Source organism: Piliocolobus tephrosceles, chromosome 3 (assembly GCF_002776525.5).
Source record: "Piliocolobus tephrosceles isolate RC106 chromosome 3, ASM277652v3, whole genome shotgun sequence".
NCBI classification, from domain to species: Eukaryota; Metazoa; Chordata; class Mammalia; order Primates; family Cercopithecidae; genus Piliocolobus; species Piliocolobus tephrosceles.
In genome coordinates, this window is record NC_045436.1 from 50,369,414 (window position 1) to 50,389,414 (window position 20,001).

General features: G+C 38.5%; 1 protein-coding gene across 12 annotated transcripts in view; it reads left to right on the forward strand.

Annotated features, from left to right (window-relative positions):
• Positions 1-20,001, forward strand: part of ELF2 (E74 like ETS transcription factor 2) — a 129,224-nt gene that overhangs the window by 57,581 nt on the left and 51,642 nt on the right. For 5 of the 12 annotated variants that reach the window (XM_031935314.1, XM_023226017.3, XM_023226020.3 and 2 more), the window contains exon 4: positions 7,282-7,447. In XM_031935314.1, the coding sequence (XP_031791174.1) occupies positions 7,282-7,447 (166 nt within the window). Of the gene's footprint in view, positions 1-6,042; positions 6,062-7,281; positions 7,448-16,472; positions 16,632-20,001 lie in introns of those variants that run through there. The other 7 variants (XM_031935316.1, XM_031935315.1, XM_031935317.1 and 4 more) reach the window with 6 other exon arrangements.

The window sequence follows — 20,001 nt, forward strand, 5'->3', positions numbered from 1 at the left end:
AGGAGAATGGCGTGAACCCGAAAGGCGGAGCTTGCAGTGAGCTGAGATCTGGCCACTGCACTCCAGTTTGGGCGACAGAGCGAGACTCCGTCTCAAAAAAAAAAAATAAATAAATAAAAAATAAACTCAGACATACTGAGAAAATGAAAGTCCATCTTTTGTCTGCTCACCTCTCTCACCAGGTTAATAATTTGAGGTGTATTTTTTCCAGACTTTTAACTGTATATGTAAAATAAATATGTAAGTGGAATCAGACAACAGTACTATTCTATGGCTGATTTTCCTCTTCCTTCCACCCCCCACTTGTTTGTATCATGCATATTTTTCCAAGCTAGTATATAGTTCTAACTGCCTTAATTGTTTAATTGATGCTGAATAGTTTCTCATTGTATGGATGTTTGTTAGTATGGGTGTATGTTTTCTATCTATCTCTTTTTTTTCTTGGCATTATGAACATCTAGCTTAGGGGACTTGTCTTAAAACTGGGTTTGCATAGCAAGTGCATCATTATTTATTCTAGTGATGTATTTATTTGGAGTGGTTTCTGGGGTTAAACCATGGAGAGGTAGGGGAGATGAGTCCTCCCTAAAGCCTGCCAAATGGTATTTTTCAGTTTTGATAAGATTTTTGAAGGTGATCTTACTCTACCGCAAAAGAGAAAATGTGGAACAAATTTATGTACTTTTAACATACTCCTGAATTTTATTATCTTTCTGTATATTTCTAAAGTACATTGAGAAAAGGATTACAGGCCGGGCGCGGTGGCTCAAGCCTGTAATCCCAGCACTTTGGGAGGCCGAGACGGGAGGATCACGAGGTCAGGAGATCGAGACCATCCTGGCTAATACGGTGAAACCCCGTCTCTACTAAAAAATACAAAAAACTAGCCGGGCGACGAGGCAGGCGCCTGTAGTCCCAGCTACTCGGGAGGCTGAGGCAGGAGAATGGCGTAAACCCGGGAGGCGGAGCTTGCAGTGAGCTGAGATCCGGCCACTGCACTCCAGCCTGGGCGGCAGAGCAAGACTCCGTCTCACCAAAAAAAAAAAAAAAAGAGAAAAGGATTACAATACCACTGCTTTCAGTCATTTCATTGTACTTGTCTTTGGAAACTTCTGATACCTGGAGAGCAATGACTGAGTGCATATAAAAGCACTTTCTAGGTAAACACTGCAGCATTGCACTTGTCTTGCCTCTTTAAACTAAGAATCTCTCTCCTTAAATGGAAGTTTTTGAGATCACTGTTAGTACTTAGAGTAGGGTTGCCAGATAAAATACAGGATGTCCAGTTAAATTTGAATTTCAGATAAACAACAAATGACTTTTTACTTTAAGTATGTCCCAAATATTGCATGGGACATTCTTACAGTTATTATTCAGTGTTTCTCTGAAATTCAAATTTAACTGTGTTTCCTGTATTTTTTTTTTTATTTGTACCCTAGCTTGTAGGGAATTAGACAGCTTGTGCCAAGATCCATGGTGACTTGAGCAAAGTAATGCTAAGTAAAATAACCTTTTACATGTGTTATTTTTACTATTTTATTTTTAAGCAAAGACTCCTGGTTTCTTCTCTTCTATCGCCTTTTCTCCCATAAAAATAGCTACTCTTCTACATAGTACAAGGCAATAATTATCTGAATAGCTGCATGCAGTGTCTTCTGGTCTCTATTATTTGGCAGAAAAAAGGCTCATGAGGTTACTTGCCTCCATAGATGAGCAAATGTTGAACTTATATATACCTGTTAATATTAAGATTTGTTGATTTTATTATTCTTTGAGTCAAGCTACAAATATCTGTATTTAAATGCCACTTTAGTTTATATGAAGCATGTGTTATTGAGGAGGATATAAAAATTGACTATGATATAACTCTTGCTCTCAAATATCCTAATAGCCAGTCAAAGAGTTGTATATGTAAATACATAATTATAATGTGGGACAATAAACAGTGGTAATATTACGCAAACAACTTGTTCTATAAATACGTAGGATAGAAAAATTAATTCAGATTGGAGGATTATAGAAGATTCCCTGGCACTTGATGAAAAGCCTTTAGTAGATGAAAAGGATTTGGACAGATGTGAAGGCTACAAAGTAATATGTACAAAAGTCTTGGAAATGTTCACATTTAGGAATTAGAAGCAATGCCACTAATCAATTTATGTTAAGTAATGTAGGGAAATAAGGTAGGAAGGTGGTATATTAGTTTCCTGGGATTGCTGTAACAAAGTACTGTAAACTAGGTTGCTTAAACAACAGAAATTTATTGTGTTACAGTTCTGGAGGCCAGAATTTAGGAATCAAGGTGTTGATAGAGTTTTTTTTTTGTTGTTGTTGTTGCTTTTTTTTTTTTTTTGAGGGCTACGAGGGAGAATCTCTTTAATGCCTCTCTCCTAGCTTCTGGTAGCCTCAGGCATTCCTTGCCTTGTAGATGGTGTTCTCCCTGGGTCTTTCCATCTTTTTCCTTCCCATTTGTGTCTCTCAGAGTCCAAATTTCCCTTTTTTGTAAGGACATAGTCAAATTGGGTTAGGGCTCATCTTAATTATATTGTCTTGAACATCTGCAAAGACCTTATTTCCAGTAAGGTCACATTCACAGAAACTAGGGGTTAAAACTTCATCTTTTTGGGGGACACAATTCAGCGCATGACAGGTGGGTTGGGGTAATATATCAAAGAGTGTTAAAGCCATTGTTTAATATGTCAAAGTTTCCTTTTAGACAAATGGGGAGTCATTAAAGCTTTTTATGCGAGGAAGTAACACAAACAGTTCTAATTGTGATGTGAAAAGGTGCCCTCTAAAGTTGAGGGCAAATAGTAGATTTGAAAACGATTTCTATTGTTAAAATATAATATCAGCTATCACTAATTGAATAACTTACTCGGTGCTGTGTACTTATACTATGCTAAGAACTTTGTGCATGTAAAGTCATGGGACTTTTGAGGATAGAAATATTATAATCTCTTTTCTAAATATGAAGAAACCAAGATTTAAAGAACACAGAGTGGGGAAACAGAGAGATGTAGATAATTTGTGCCATTTAGATATGTTAAGCTTGAAGTGTTGGCTGAGTATTCCTGTAGTGATGTTAAAGTTGGTAGTTTAAAATTTGGTTTTGGAATTCAGAAGATGAGTCAGAGTAGAGGACAAATACTTAGTCATTATCAGCGTAGAGGTGCTATTTGAAACTATAAGAATGGGTGGGCTTACTTGAGAAGGTAGTATAGAGACACTGAAGATAGAACCTCACTAAATTGGCTAGACTTGAGTCTATGGAGATGAAAGAAGAGTCAGAGGACACTCTTGAAAATAGAGTGGTGGGCCAGGTGCAGTGGCTCATGCCTGTAATCCCAGCACTTCGGGAGGCTGAGGAGGGTGGATCACCTGAGGTCGGGAGTTTGAGACTAGCCTGACCAACATGGAGAAGCCCTGTCTCTACTGAAAATACAAAATTAGCTGGGCATGGTGACACATGCCTGTAATCCCAGCTACTCGGGAGGCTGAAGCAGGGGAATCACTTGAAACCGGGAGATGGAGGTTGCAGTGAGTCGAGATCGTGCCATTGCACTCCAGCCTGGGCAACAAGAGTGAAACTCCATCTCAAAAAAAAAAAAGAAAGTAGAGTGATAGAGAACGTTGGAAGAATGAATTTTTTAAATGTGGGTGATAATAAATGTTTGAGTCTGCGGCGAGGCAACAGAGATTGAAAACTGAAATGGAATTTGGTTGTTATTAACATTTTGAGGCTGGGTGTGGTAGCCCATGCTTGTAATACCAGCGCTTTGGGAGGCTGAGGCGGGCAGATTGCTTGAGTCCAGGAGTTCGAGACCAGCCTGGGCAACATGGTGAAACCCTGTCTCTGCCAAAAATAAAAAAAATTAGCCGGGCGTGGTGGCACACGCCTGTAGTCCCAGCTACTCAGGAGGCTGAGGTGGGAGGATGGTTTGAGCCTGGGAGGCAGAGGTTGCAGTGAGCCATGATTGTGCCACTGTGCTCCAGCCTGGGCGACAGAGCTAGACCCTGTCTCAAAAAGAAAAAGCAAAAAAAAAATATTTTTAGAGAATAGCTTCAGTGAGGTGGTGGAACACAGATTACAAGGTATATATAGATAAGTCAAGGAGTTAGACTATTTTTTTGAGAAATGTATACAAGTATATGTCTCAATCGATCAGTTAAAGTTCAGTTAAAGAATTTCTTTAATTGGACTTGTTGCCTTTTAACCTCAGTTAAAGATCAGTTAAAAGTTCAGTTAAAATAAATGAGAGTTTAATTTTTTTCTTCTTTTTAACATTTTTGAGACTTGTTCTCAGTTGCTGGGCTGGAGTGCAAAGTCATGATCAGGGCTTACTGCAGTCTCGACCTCCTAGGTTCAACCAATCCTCTTGCCTCAGCCTCCCAAGTAGCTAGGACTATGAGCAAGAGCCACAACGCCCGGCTGTTAATTTATTTTTTATTTTTTGTAGAGACAGAGTCTCCCTATGTTGCCCAGGCTGGTCTTGAACTCTTGGGCTCAAGCAGTCCTCCTGCCTTGGCCTTCCAAAGTTTTGGGATTACAGGTGTGAGCCACTGAACCCGGCCTGAATTTTTTTTTTTTTTTTTTTTTTTGAGACTGAGTCTCATTCTGTCAGCCAGGCTGGAATGCAGGGGCGTGATCCTGCCTCACTGCAACCTCTGCCTCCCGGGTTCAAGCAATTCTCATGCCTCAGCCTCCTCAGTAGCTGGGATTACAGGCGCATGCAACTATGCCTGGCTGATTTTTGTATTTTTAGTAGAGACAGGGTTTTACCGTGTTGGCCAGGCTGGTCTCGAACACCTGATCTCAGGTGACCTGCCCACCTCGGCCTCCCAAAGTGCTGGGATTACAGGCGTGAGCCCTGAATTTTTTAATGCAAAATGATTTTAGCTTTTTTATGGTCAAAGAGAAGGAACCATTGAAATATTAAAACCCGGCTGGGCGCTGTTTCCAGAGGTGCTATTATTTGGACTGATGTATTATAATTTCTTTACTTCTCTTTATAGTTTTGCCACCTATGAAAATAGTCCTAAACAATATTTTATTTTGAAAAAATAGTTTACCAAGCTAATTGAGTTAGGAAAGGACAATATAATCATAAATAGATGAAGGCTTCCAGGAGAAGATAGCTAAATAGTCTAGTGTCAGGTTCACTGAGTGTCATGAGCTTGTCTTCAGGTAATCAGTGAGCAATGCCATGAGTTTTTAGAAATGTAAGGCACATCCCGCTCTGGTATCTGGCAGTGCTACAGTATGGTATGGACTGGGTATTGCATATTTGTTCAGCAGGTGTATGGTCACATGAAGGGTGCTGTTTTGTATCTCTTATTTCTAAGCCCATGGTAATCTTCCTCCAACACATTGTAGATCAAAGCAGAACACATCTGCGGGGTGAAATGTGTTCTTAGCTGATCCAGGCAGCAGGGCAGGTGGAGTGAGTAGGTACATCAAGGCAAGCCAAATATCAATAAAAATCTAGAACGGACATCGGGCATTCTGTCCTTAAGAACAATGTCAATGGTTATCTTAGTGATGACAGTTCATCATGCTGTCTCAGGAGTCACGCTGCTACATTCTGGACTGGTTGCCCTTTAAATCTGGTGCATAGCTAGCATCCTGGAATCTCTCTTCACAGTCTTCCTGAAGGTTCCCATTGTTTATCTCCTATGTTGATCTCTTGTATCCTGTATTTGCCATAGTTATCTTTTTTAAAAAATTCACGCTCTTATTGATGGGATACATTTTCCAGTATCTTCTTGAGAAAGGATGCATGAAAGGTAAATGTTTGAGATCTTTCATGTCTGAGAAGATATCTTTATTCTACTTCTATAAGATGATTTGACTGGGTGAAGAATCCTAGATTGGAAATAATTTTTCTTCATAATTTTGAAGAAATTGCTCAACTGTCATCTTCCTTCTAGTATGACTGTTGAGAAAACTGAAGTCGATGTCCTGATTCTTTATAGTAATCTGTGTTTTTTTTTTTTCTAGAAGCTTGTAGAATCTTTTCTGTTCCCAATATGAAGATGTTTCACAGTGATATGCCTCAGTGTATGTGTTCCTTAATTTTTTTGCACTAGACACTTTGGTGGGTCCTTTCAAATGGGTAGCTTATATCCTTCAGTCTTAGAAAATTTTATTGATTTACTTCTTTCTTGTTGATTTCTTTCCAAACCTTTTTTCCCTCCTTTTTATTTCTTGTTTTTTCCTTATGATTTATTTTTTTGGAACTCTGTTATTCAGATAGTGGACCTCCTGGAATGGTTGGTCATCTAATATTGCTATCTTTTCTCTCATGTTTTCTATTGCTTTATCTTTTTTTCTCTGGTTCCTGGAGATTGCCTTAATTTTATCTTCCAATCCTTTATTCATTTCAGCTATTATATCTTTAATTTCCAAGAATTCTTTTATCTGTATTTTAAAATGTTCTTTACTGAATTGTGATCTGTTCTTACTTTATAGTATCTTCTCTCTGTGTGGAATATGAGTATGTATATGTACATTCTGTGTTAGAGGCTTTTCCTTGGATGCTCCGTAATATTTGGCTGTTTGCTCATGATTAAAAGTGATGGATTAAAAAGCTAGTTGGAAACTCCATTTTGGGTAGAGTATGATGCTAGCAGCTGTGCCTATTATGCCTCAAAGATGCTGTTGTTCCCTCTCTGGAAAGAAGCCCGTCTTCTGCCGAGGTGGAGGAAGTCTGGTTGCTTAGCATCATGAAGGAGAGAGAAGGTCGAGGAATCAAAGTGCGTGTAATTGGTGTTGCTTTCTGTAGATTCTCCACTGTACAGTGTGTTGTTTCTCAGATTTTTTTTTTTTTTTCTGCCAGACTGATTTGGCTTTGCTGGGTCTGCTAACCTACTCAATACTCATCCAGACACTTTCAGTCTTACAGCATTTTGTTGTTCTTATCTCTTCTTGTTTGTTGCTCTCACCTCTTGTCCTTGTGGGTTTAGGTATAAAATAATCTTTTACTGTTGCTTTAGTTGGCTTTCATGATTAAGTGAAATTATATGCATGTTTTTAATCTGTCAACTTAATCCTAAAGCACAGATTATTTAAAATGTTTAATCTATGTCTTACCTCTTGAAACTTGAAAGGATTATTAAAGTTAGCCCTTTCCATCTCTTGTTTTGGTTTTTACATTCATATTTATAATATTTGAAACTCATTATGTGGACTGCTCGAGACTGTATTAGTTCAAGGATTTATAAGTGAATCCAGAATTTGTAAATACAAAGGTTGATTGTTTTTTAAATTTGCTCTTATAGGAAAGTGAAAAGGTTTCTGAATATCCAGCAGTGATTGTGGAGCCAGTTCCAAGTGCCAGATTAGAGCAGGGCTATGCAGCCCAGGTTCTGGTTTATGATGATGAGACTTATATGATGCAAGATGTGGCAGAAGAACAAGAAGTTGAGACCGAGAATGTGGAAACAGGTAGACATTTCATAAAATGTTCATTATTTATAACTTTCTCATTTTGTAAGCTTCAACAATAATATTGCCAGATGAAAAATATACTGAAAAACCTTTTTAATGCTATTTAGTATAGCTTGGAAACCAGTGAAACATCTATGTTTGAGGGAATGTGTATAGATATAAAAGTTGTACAGTATAATTCTGTGAGGTGTAACAGTCTTATATCATGGACCCTATGCACAAAATTACAGCTTCACATAATGATAAAGTTATTTTATTATTTTTTTCCTGAGAGTGTAAATACTAGCTGTTATTTATACAAGTCAATAGGCTAGTATTATGAGGACTTTTTAAATTAAAAAAATAAATATGGTATTGTATCATTCTCTAATTGATTATAAGTTTCTTTGAGTTAATATTGATGGAGCAATATGATTTCTTTTCATTAATATCAGAAGCATCTTTGTAATGTTCTGTCAGTTTCCTCTTTGCTTTTTGTCTTCTTAGAGATCTTAGTATTTCAGTCTATTTCTGGTGAGATAGCTTATGTTTAATTGGAGATTAGTACCTGTAATTCTTGGAGGAATCTTTTAGTTTTTGCCATTGATTATGAAGAAAATAGAGTATTTTATCAGAAGGACTGTAGTCACTCTTATATAATAATAAACATGCAAATGTATCCTTAGCTGTTAATGGAGAAAAAGAATCATTATACTTGTTGTTTAATCCTAGTAAAAATTCTTTACTATTTAGATACATTTTTATAAATGTAGGAAACTTTCGTGATGAAAATTTTGAGTATGTGATGTATTTCTGCTTATGAGGTCCAGTGGTACCCCTTAGGGCTGCTAGCCTCTTCCAGCTGAAAACTGTTCTGCCTCTAATTGTAGTTTTTGTGGAGCTAAGGGATTGAAAGTTACCTTGCTTTTCAGAGCACTGATGATTGCAGTGCCAGCAAACAAACCCCAGGTGTAGTGGAAACTTCATTTATCAAAATAGGTAGCCAAGCTGGGTGTGGTGGTGTGCACCTGTACTCTCAGCTACTTGGGAGACGGAGGCAGGTGGCTCACTCAAGGTCAGGAGCTCAAGTTCATCCTGCAACATAGCAAGACCCCATTTCTAAACAAATAAACAAAAGACCAGGCATCCAAGCACTTCATATGGGCTTCGTGACTGTAGTCTGGAGTGGTATCTGATTTACAGTACATAATACCTATCTTTTTATGAGAATTTGGAGAATTTTCCAGTCTGAAGCTAGACGTATAGTGGCAGAGATGAATTTTTTTCTTGAGGAAAAGGATAGGTAGAACAGTTAAAAGTATTTTGTAGGATGATGTTTTGGATTATATATTGCAACTGATTTTATTACAAGAGCATAACTAAACAGAAGACTAATAGAAGAAAAAAAGTATGGCAGCTTAAGTTAAATGGGAAAAAAGTAGAACCTGTTAGAAATTTCTGGATGATGTTTTGGTCAAAAAATAAGGAAAATTATGATTTTGGTAGCAAATTGGAAACTTTAAAAAAGATCAAAACTATAGCACCAAATTTGCATAAGTTATAAATTAGGATGTTTATCATATTAAAATACCAAAGCAGATTGGCTGAATCTTATTATTGGCATAATTGACTGTAAATGTTTTATTAATTTAGATTAATTCAGGTAAAACCAATTCAGAATAGGAAGCGAATGTAATCTACTTAAGGGATTTTATTTTCTCAGTCTTCTTGAGCTCTCAGGGTAATGATGTTATTGGCTGGGCAGAGATAATAGTGATTATGAAAAGGAGGATATGGGAAGTCTAGATAAAATAACAGTTACTTTTGTGATTTTTTTTTGGTAAGGGGTTTTTGAATATTTGATAATAATTTAAAAATTTACTTCAACACAAAAAGAAAATGTAAGCAGATTACTGATATCATTCTAAAATGGTATAAAAGCACCTCAAAAGTTCATTGTGCAAGTTCCATCCTGGCTCATGGATTTTTTTATTTTTTTTATTTTTTTTTGAGACGTAGTCTTGCTCTGTCACCAGGCTGGAGTGCAGTGGCGCAATCTCGGCTCACTTTAACCCCCGCCAGCCAGGTTCAAATGATTCTCCTGCCTCAGCCTCCCCAGTAGCTGGGACTACAGGCACACGCCACCATGCCCAGCTAATTTTTGTATTTTTTAGTAGAGCTGGGGTTTCACCATGTTGGTCAGGATGGTCTTGATCTCTTGACTTCGTGATCTGCCCACCTCGGCCTCCCAAAGTGCTGGGATTATAGGCACAAGCCACTGTGCCCAGCCTGGCTCATGAATTTTAATGTAACTTTATAAAGATTGTTAATATTCATAGATTAGTTTTCAAATCAACTAATCTAAGCTTAACACTCTTTCTAATAAGAATCAGGCTGAGCGTGGTGGCTCATGCCTGTAATCCCACCACTTTGGGAGGCTGAGGCGGTTGGATCATGAAGTCAGGAGATCGAGACCATCCTGCTAACATGGCAAAACCCCATCTCCACTAAAAATACAAAAAATTAGCTGGGCGTGGTGGTGTGCACCTGTAGTCCCAGATACTTGGGAGGCTAAGGCAGGAGACTTGCTTGAACCCAGGAGGTGGAGGTTGCGGTGAACCAAGATAGTGCCACTGCACTCCAGCCTGGGCGACACAGCGAGACTCTGTCTCAAAAAACAAACAAACAAGAAAACTAAAAGAATCAAATGCATTTTTAAATGAGTTAAAATCTGATAAAGTTTTCATTCTTCTGACATCTAGGGCGTATACAAATGAATAAAGGTTGGTATGCATATTTCCTTTTAGGTAGTGAATTAGGATTAGGTTCATTTCTTATAATATAAAATTGAAACTCAGATTACAGATACATGTAGGTTTTAAAGAAGAAGCTGACTGGGAAGAAAAGGAATACTTATAAGATGGCAGATTTTATTTGGTGAATTGGGGGAATTGAGATCTGTATAGAATACTTCCCTGTGTACGTCTAGGAAAACGTCATGGAATGCTCCTACATTATAATTTAGATTATGTCAGTGTAAAAAATGTTATAATTATATTTATTGGCTTGTTCTGACAGTTCTCTGCATGTTCTCATTGAAGTGTTTTTTCCCTTTTATTCCTAAATACCCATATGTATATGTCCATATCATAAACAGTGTTCTATTGTCATTTGGGTTGGAGTACTAAAATCATATTATGATTTTTATGTAGCCATCTTTATTATTTTGTATATAAAATAATTTCTCATTTTGTTAGTAGTGATTATGGGCTGTTTGTTTCTCCTTTTTGTAGACTAACAGTCTACGTTTCCCTCACAGAGCTTATGTATAATACTAATGTTCTCTTAAATTGTATAGGAGAGGCCGGGCGCTGTGGCTCACGCCTGTAATCCCAGCACTTTGGGAGGCCGAGGTGGGCAGATCATGAGGTCAGGAGATCGAGACCATCCTAGCTAACACGGTGAAACCCCGTCTCTACTAAAAATACAAAAAATTAGCCGGGCGTGGTGGTAGTCCCAGCTACTCAGGAGGCTGAGGCAGGAGAATGGCGTGAAGCCGGGAGGCGGAGCTTGCACTGAGCTGAGATCGCGCCACTGCACTCCAGCCTGGGCGACAGAGCGAGACTCCGTCTCAAAAAAAAAAAAAAAAAAAACAAAACAATTGTATAGGAGAAACCAAATATATTTTGAAACCTTAAAAATAGGCATATTCATCTAAACACATAGTAAATTGCTTGTGGTAACAATTGCAGATTAGTAATTATAAAGACACTTTGAGGAAGAGCGATGAAATATAAGTGAAGGATGGTCTTGATTCTGGCAGGTATAAAATATATTCCCCAGTGGCGGCAGACTCCATCAGTTCTAGGGGCCTGCTGGATAGATTGGTATGGTGAATAAGGGGAGGGAAGGAGTTTTTTGGATTCCCTGCAGGAGTTTGTAAGTGTTGATAGAAATCAGCTGATAGAAATCTTTTAAGACTGGACTAGGCTGGGCATGGTGGCTCATGCCTGTAATCCCAGCACTTTCGGAGGCTGAGGCGGGTGAATCACGAGGTCAGGAGTTCAAGATCAGCCACATCAACATGGTGAAACCCCATCTCTACTACAAATACAAAAATTTAGCGGGGCGTGGTGGCGCACGCCTGTAATCCCAGCCACTCAGGAGGCTGAGGCAGGAGAATTGCTTGAACCCAGGAGACAGAGGTTGCAGTGAGACGAGATCACACCACTGCACTACAGCTTGGGTGACACAGCAAGACTCCATCTCAAAAAAAAAAAAAAAAAAAAAAAAAAAGACTGGACTAAGGTGACTGAGCTGTTTAGGATTTACTCCTTCATTTTTCACCTTAACAAATAATTGTTACTCTATTTATCCCCTTAACTTTCCAGTTTAATTTGTGAGAGCAGGTTATGTCTGCATTTGTTATGTGCAAGGTACTGTTTTCAGCATGTTTCTTTTCAGGGGTGATTTAGTTGTGGAGATAAAAATCTATGTTATATTTAAAATACAAAACAGTCAAGAGTCAAATGAGCGTTGTTTGCAAATTCAAAGGAATTTTCAGAGGAGGAAAGTTCAATTTATAGGATTAGGGAATTTTTTAGAGAAAGTAAAGGACACATGATAGGATTTAAGTGGACAAATAGGTAGGTGAAATGCACTGTAAACTGAGGGAAATATAATTAATAAATGAGTAGACTATTGAAATTAAATGCTTGTTCAGAAGATCTTGAGTACATAAGACATTGGCACGAGATTTCATTAAGAGCTATGATTAGATTGTGAATTAAATCTCAAGAGTTAGTAATTAGGTATATAAGGAAGCAGAAAGACTTGGAAGGTTTTAAGTAGGAAATACTAGGGGGCCAGTACTTTGGGAGGCAGAGGTAGAGGTGGGAGGATCTCTTGAGGCCAGGAATTCAAGACAAGCCTGGACAACACAGTGAGACTCCATCTCTTAAAAAAACATTTAAAAAGTGGCCAGGTATGGTGGCGTGCACCTGTAGTCCTGGCTACTTGAGAGACTGAGGCCAGAGAATCCTTTGAGATTAGGTGTTTGAGGTTACAGTGAGCTATGATCATAGTACCACTGTGCTCTAGCCTGAGGGGCAGAATGAGCCATGTCTCTAAAAAGAAAGTACCATGCAATTTTAGTATTTCAGTTGGATGTAGGATTAATTGTAGGGGGAAAGATGAGACAGGAAGACTAGCTGTTGTAGTATGAGTTGAAGGATGACCTGAGAAATATTAAAACGAGGTAGTAGCAACAGGAACAGAAAGGGCTTGTATAAACTATACTACTATATATGATCTTACATGACATATAAGGGGGAGAGGCACAGTTAAGTAAAATATTCTGCTTTTTGACCCTTGGTGATGGTGGTAGTAGCACGTATGATTTGAGGAAGGCAAGATTGTTTGGTGAAGCAGATAAGTTTGGTAATAGTTATGATGATTTTGAGTTGAAGCAGAACATTTAAGGATGAATATTTAGGTATTTAAAGATGCACAGATGTGGCCGAGTGCAGTGGCTCATGCCTGTAATCCCAGCACTTTGGGAGGCCAAGGCAGGCAGATAAAAAGTCAGAAGTTCAAGAGCAGCCTGGCCAACATGGTGAAACCCCATCTCTACTAAAAATACAAAAATTAGCTGGGTGTGGTGGTGCACACCTGTAATCCCAGCTACTTAGGAGGCTGAGGCAAGAGAATTGCCTGAACCCGGAGGCGGAGGTTGCAATGAGTTGAGATCATGTCACTGCACTCGAGCCTGTGCGATAGAAACTACATCTCAAAAACAATCTAACAAAAACGCACAAATGTGTAGTCTAAGTCCCATCACAAAAGAGATGGCATGCTCAAATTAGGATAATTTAAGGAATGTTTTAATAAAGGACTACTTACAAACAGGCAAATATAAGGTAACCATAAGAGACAGTGCAGTACTGCAGACAAAGCAATAACTGCTGTTTCTGTCCTTTGGCTCATGGGCCAAGGGGAAGGAAGGGTTACCAGAATCCTGAAGAATAGAGCCCTGAACAGGGAGTCACCTTGGGAGATTCTGGAACCTTTGATCAAAGGACACAGCTAGCTGGAGGGCAATGCCTCTTCCAAATAATATCCTGCTAAGGTGCTCCATTGACCAAGCCCAGTCTGAAGCCATGAGAGTCCCACTGATGAAGTCAGTCTCCAGGGACAGAGAGCAAGGTGAAGAAGGGTGGAGAATAAATCTGGAGGAGCAAATGGAAGATATCTAGTACAACTAAAGCTTAGTAAAGAAAGGTCAGGGAGAAACTGATTTGGGAATCATCTTCATTTAAAGCTGCAGAAATATATTAAATTTCCAAGAGGAAACGTATTTCAGAGATTTTTCCCAAGGAAGAAGATATGTAAATTCTATGTTTGTCTCTCTGTGATAGAGAACAAAGGACGTAGAATTAACGAATTAACCTTAGAGAATGTTTGCATTTTAAAGAGTGCGGAAGAATCAGAGTAGTCAAATATGATAGAAAATCCTGGCCGGGCGCGGTGGCTCAAGCCTGTAATCCCAGCACTTTGGGAGGCCGAGATGGGTGGATCACGAGGTCAGGAGATTGAGACCATCCTGGCTAACCCGGTGAAACCCCGTCTCTACTAAAAAATACAAAAAACTAGCTGGGCGAGGTGGCGGGTGCCTGTAGTCCCAGCCACTCGGGAGGCTGAGGCAGGAGAATGGCATGAACCCGGGAGGCGGAGCTTGCAGTGAGCTGAGATCTGGCCACTGCACCCCAGCCTGGGCAACAGAGCGAGACTCCATCTCAAAAAAAGAGAAAATTCTGGGTGGACTATTTCTGAGTTAGTTTGTTTTTTCCCTGTAAGTAACTCTCTTTAGTAGGAAAGGGAAGAGCATTGACTTGGGTTAGTTAGTTCTGATTTCAAATTTCCCCTTTATCACTTACTTGGCAGTATTTAACCTTTTCAGAGTGTTTCACTGTCAGAAAATAGGAATTCAGGGTTGTGAAGATTACATAAAATAAATACATAAAGCACAGTGCTTGTGACAGAGTTTCTTTAATTTCATTAGCACCTTCCTTGTGACTTCAAGTATGGACAGGACTTTTATACATTAGAATGGAATATTTGTTTAACTTTGTTTATGTCTCTTGTGTTTTTCTCCTTCCTTTTGCTTCCACTTTAAAAAAAACAAAAAAAAAAAAGCTTTATACTTTCAATTTATACTTTTTCCTTGTCATTCCTTCCTTGATTATTGTGCTCTGGCATCTCCATTTATCATTCTACTGAAGCTCTTTATCAGATTTCAGTGACCACTCTTCTGTCAAATTCAGTGACCCATAGAATCATCCAGAAGTAATCCTTCATAATCTTGCCTTCTTATCTGCTGAAACACTGTATTCTCCTAGTTATTTTTCTTACTGACCTTTGCATGGATTGTACTATTTATGCTTCTGAGCGTTTGCTCAAAGACAGTTTCCTCCTATCTATAATGTGCTCAGGTAGGCCCAACTACATGAAGATTTCCACAATGATTGTGGTCTACATTAAACATTCCCTTACGTGATCTTTATACCATCTGGATTTAGGTACTTTCTTGTATTCTTTTACTATTTTTATCTATTATTGCTTATATTATTTTTGTTGTATATTCTATACTCCTATTGTTTTCCCAGTGAGTATGTAAGCACCTTGAAGACGGAGACCATACTTTTTTCTTTTGTTGAATATACTGTTGAACATATAATAACTAGCTGGAAAATACAAATGGAAACAGATTGAGTTCTGAGTTAGTATTGTAGTATAATCAAGAACCATGTATGTAAAGTCAGACTTAAATTTCATTTTAAAAATCACAGTTGGTGTTCATCATTCTTGCTTATATCTAATAATTTGGATTTTTTTTTTTTTTTTTTTTTTTTGAGGTGGAGTCTCACTGTGTCACCCAGGCTGGAGTGCAGTGGTGTGATCTCGGCTCACTGTAACCTCTGCCTCCTGGGTTCAAGCGATTCTCCTGCCTCAGCCTCCCAAGTGGCTGGGACTACAAGTGTGTGCCACTATGCCCAGATAATGTTTTTATTTTTAGTAGAGATGGGGTTTTACCATGTTGGTTGGCCAGGATGTTCTTGATCTCTTGACATTGTGATCCGCCCACCTCGGCCTCCCAAAGTGCTGGGATTACAGCCACCGTGCCCGGCCTTTGATTTTTTTTTTTTTTTTTTTTTTGAGACAGAGTCTCACTCTCTCGCCCAAGCTGGAGTGCAGTGGCGCGGTCTCTGCTCACTGCAACCTCTGCCTCTTGGGTTCAAGCAATTCTCGTGCCTCAGTCTCCTCAGTTGCTGGAATTACAGGCACTCGCCACCATGTCTGGCTAAGTTTTGTATTTTTCGTAGAGACGGGGTTTCTCCTTGTTGTACAGGCTGATCTCGAACTCCTGACCTCATGCGATCTGCCCGCCTCAGCCTCCCAAAGTGCTGGGATTACAGGCCTGATTTTTTTCTTAAAAGCAATACATGCTTAATGGAAAAAATTGGAAAGTATTGCAAAGAATAAACAAACTGAAAATCATCACCCCAATCTTACCAACAAGGAGATGATGATTGTTGCTTTTTTTAAAAACATTTTCTTTTAGTCTTTTTAAAAAATATGTATTTTAATCATAATTAATATTATATAATACAAGCTTCCTGCTTCTGTCTTCTGACCACTTGGTGCAGGACTTTGCTCCTTAACCACGTATCAAGACATTAACGTTTAGTCTTATTAGTTAATTATCAAGAAAACTTAAACCATTTTTAGTGATCAACAAAATTGTGTTTACACATTAGTTGAAAAGATAGATCATGATGAGAATTTTTACATAATTCAACAGGAAAGCAGTGCTTTTTAAAAGTAAAAATGAAAGTTTAGGTTTTTAAAATGCAGTTTAAAAAATAAAACCAGATTTCCTTCATGAAAAATAAGATAAGGAGCCAAATTTCTTTCTTGAAGAATCTCAGGACTAATTTGACTTCATGATGAGCTGTCATAACTTTTGTATTTGTTATACCATCAGAAATCCTCCCTGTGGCACAAAAGGACTCCTTTAATTAGAAAATATTGTTGCCACAGGGAGGTAGAAGATCGACATGAAAAACTGGGGATCTGAAAAGGAGCCCCTATCCTAGGATTACCTGAAGGTGAAACAGATTGAGCCAGAAGGAAGACAATGCTGGTAGGTTGGTTTTTAATTTATTAAAAATGTTTATACTTTTATATTTCATTAAAATTATTTCATCTACCTTTACCATATTTTTGTTTAAAGGGTGACAATGATTCCTCCTTAAGGAAGGAGAAGTAATACAATAATATTTTTCCTCCAAGATAGTTTGCTGAGTTATCCCTTGCCATGTTCTTAATATTTGTTTCTTTTTATAGATGAAGCTCTGGGGCTATTTCATGCCTCTACTTCCTTGGAAGCTACTATTCACTGAATGTCTTTAAGTCATTTTTTTTTGTCATTTCTGTTATTTTTGCTTCTAATCTACCTCTTTTCCTAAATTTTTAAAAAGTGTTTTTTCCCCCAATTATTTATTTTCTTGAGGTTAGCCTAGCCCTAAGTTTTCTAAAATGGTAAAATGTGAATCTTAAGTTCATTTAGTTTTTACTCTAGAATTGTTTGAATTGTAATTGTACTGTGATTTAGATCAGGCAGTATTATTAGATAAAAATTTTTAATACTTTAATAACTATCAGCCAGGTATAGTGGCTCATATAGTCACTATATGAGATGGGATAAGCCTGTTATCCCATCACTTTGGGAGGCCTAGGTCAGGAGTTCAAGATCAGCCTGGCTAACTTGGTGAAACCCCATCTCTACTAAAAAATACAAGAAATTAGCCGGGCGTGGTGGTTGGACACCTGTAATCCCAGCAACTGGGGAGGCTGAGGCAAGAGAATTGCTTGAACCCAGGAGGCGGAGGTTGCAGTGAACTGAGATGGCACCACTGCACTCCAGCCTGGACAACAGAGACAGACTCTGTCTCAAAAAACAAAACAAAACAAAAACAACAACAAAACTATTTCATTTAGCCTGAGATACTATCAATTGTAATAAACATTTTTATACCACTAAAGGAAAAAATGCTGCCAAATATAAACTTTCTAAGGGACTATCAACTTTAAGATAGGTACTGATTTCAGAGATGTCAAATGTGAAAAATGTGTATCTTAGGATTAATGAAATACGATTTGCAATTATGAATCTTTCCTGAAACTCTCATTTACTGGGAATTAAACATTAAAATATGAGGCCTATGAAAAATGGGGGTGAGTTGTGGTATGGAAATCCATATGAGTGCTGAGTATGCTCTCTAAATTTTTTTTTTTTTTTTTTTGAGACCGAAGTCTCGCTCTGTTGCCGGACTGGAGTGCAGTGGCGTGATCTCAGCTCACTGCAACCTCCTGGGTTCAAGCAATTCTCCTGCCTCAACCTCCTGAGTAGCAGAGATTGCAGGCGCGCACCAACATACCCAGCTAATTTTTGTATTTTTAGTAGAGACAGGGTTTCACCATGTTGGCCAGGATGGTCTCGATCTCCTGATCGCATGATCTGCCTGCCTTGGCCTCCCAAAATGCTGGGATTACAGGCATGAGCAACCATGCCCAGCCTCTAAATTCTTTAATGTCTTTTAAGAGAGGATATTTAAATAAAAAAATCATATAACCATATTGTTTAAAATTATACAAAATAACCATAATTGTCAGATTATGGAGTATATAGAAAAAGAAAATCTTTTTTTAATATGACATATTTACTTCAATAGATTGTTATCCTACTTGAATATCACTTAATTAGTAGAACTTTGAGATCTAAAAAGAAAATGAAATGAAGCTTCTGCTTTTTAAACTGTCATTTAAAAACAGGATCCTTTAAGGGCTCGTTAAAATAGCACGATTTTTAGTACACTTGAATGTATGTTTTACAGATTATTAATTATGTGAAGGAGAAAATAGTGGCCAAAAGCAAAGACCTACTCTGTCAATTAATAAAGCAGAAATGAAAAGGAATTATTTTATTTACTTTTAATTTTTTTTTTTTTTTTTTTGAGACATGGTCTTTCTCTGTTACCCAGGCTGGAGTGTAGTGGGGCAATCTTGGCTCATTGCAACCTCTGCCTCCCGAGTTCAAGCGATTCTCCTGCCTCAGCCTCCTAAGTAGCTGGGATTACAGGTGTCCACCACCATGCCCGTCTGATTTTGGTATTTTTAGTAGAGACGAGGTTTCACCATGTTGGCCAGGCTGGTCTCAGACTCCTGATGTCAAGTTATCCGATCTGTCCTCCTTGGTCTCCCAAGGTATTGGGATTATAGGCATGAGCCATTGCGCTCCGCCAATTTTTTTTTTTTTTTTGAGACAGGGTCTCTGTCACCAAGACTGGAGTGCAGTGGCACGATCTTGGTTCATTGCAAACTCTGCTTCCCAGGTTCAAGTGATTCTCCTGCCTCAGCCTCCCGAGTAGCTGGGATTACAGGCACCCACCACCATGCCCTTCTAGAGTGCTGGGATTATAGGCGTGAGCCACTGCACCCAGCCAATTTTTTTTTTTTTTTTTTTTTTGAGACAGGGTCTCTCTTTGTCACCCATGGAGTGCAATGGTATGATCATGGCTCACTGGAGCCTTGACTGTCCCAGCTCTAGTGCTCCTCCCACCTTAGCTTCCCTAGTAGCTGGGACTACAGGCAAACGCCACGACACTCAGCTAACTTTATTATTTGCAGAGACAAGATCTCGGTATGTTGCCCAGGCTGGTCTCATACTACTGGGCTCAAGCAATTCTCCCCTCTTGACCTCCCACAATGCTGGGATTATAGGCATGAGCCACCCTGCCTGGATGAAAAGAAATGATTTTAAATGATGTTTGTATACCAAAAAAATCTGTTTTATGTAAAAGGAAAGAAAAGTACATCTAGACGATAGATCATTAAAAGATATTTGTTTGATTTTGGAAACTAGTAGCCATTCATTCCTTTGTATTCAGAGAGACTTTAAAATTTTTTTTAATTTATCTTTTTTGAGACGGAGTCTTGTGTCACTCAGGCTGGAGTGCAGTGGTGCGATTCCGACTCCCTGAAACCTCCACCTCCTGGTTCAAGCAATTCGAAGAGACTTTTTAAAGAAACACTAGTTAACTTTTAACTTTGCTATACAATAGTGTATCTAAATAATACAATTTTATTAATTCAGACTGAGGAGAAGGCTAAATCTGGATTACATAGAATTTTAAATGAGTAGCAAACAAGGTTACAAGTGTTGCCAAGCAGAGATAGTTTTTAAGATTTTCTTAGATGTACAAATAGGAATGCTTTAACACATATCTCTAGGCAAATCCATACATCCATTCAGCCATCTGTCAGTGCTTACTGAGGACCTGCAATGTCCCAGTCTCAGAGCTGAATATCTTGTGGTAAACAAGACCCTCTCTTTGCCCTCACCAGGCTTTCAGCTATGTGTAGAAGATGAACAATTTATTAAACATGTTATTATGCTAAAATGTGATGAGAATTATAGGATTAATTCAAAGTTCATGGGAGTAAACAGCAGG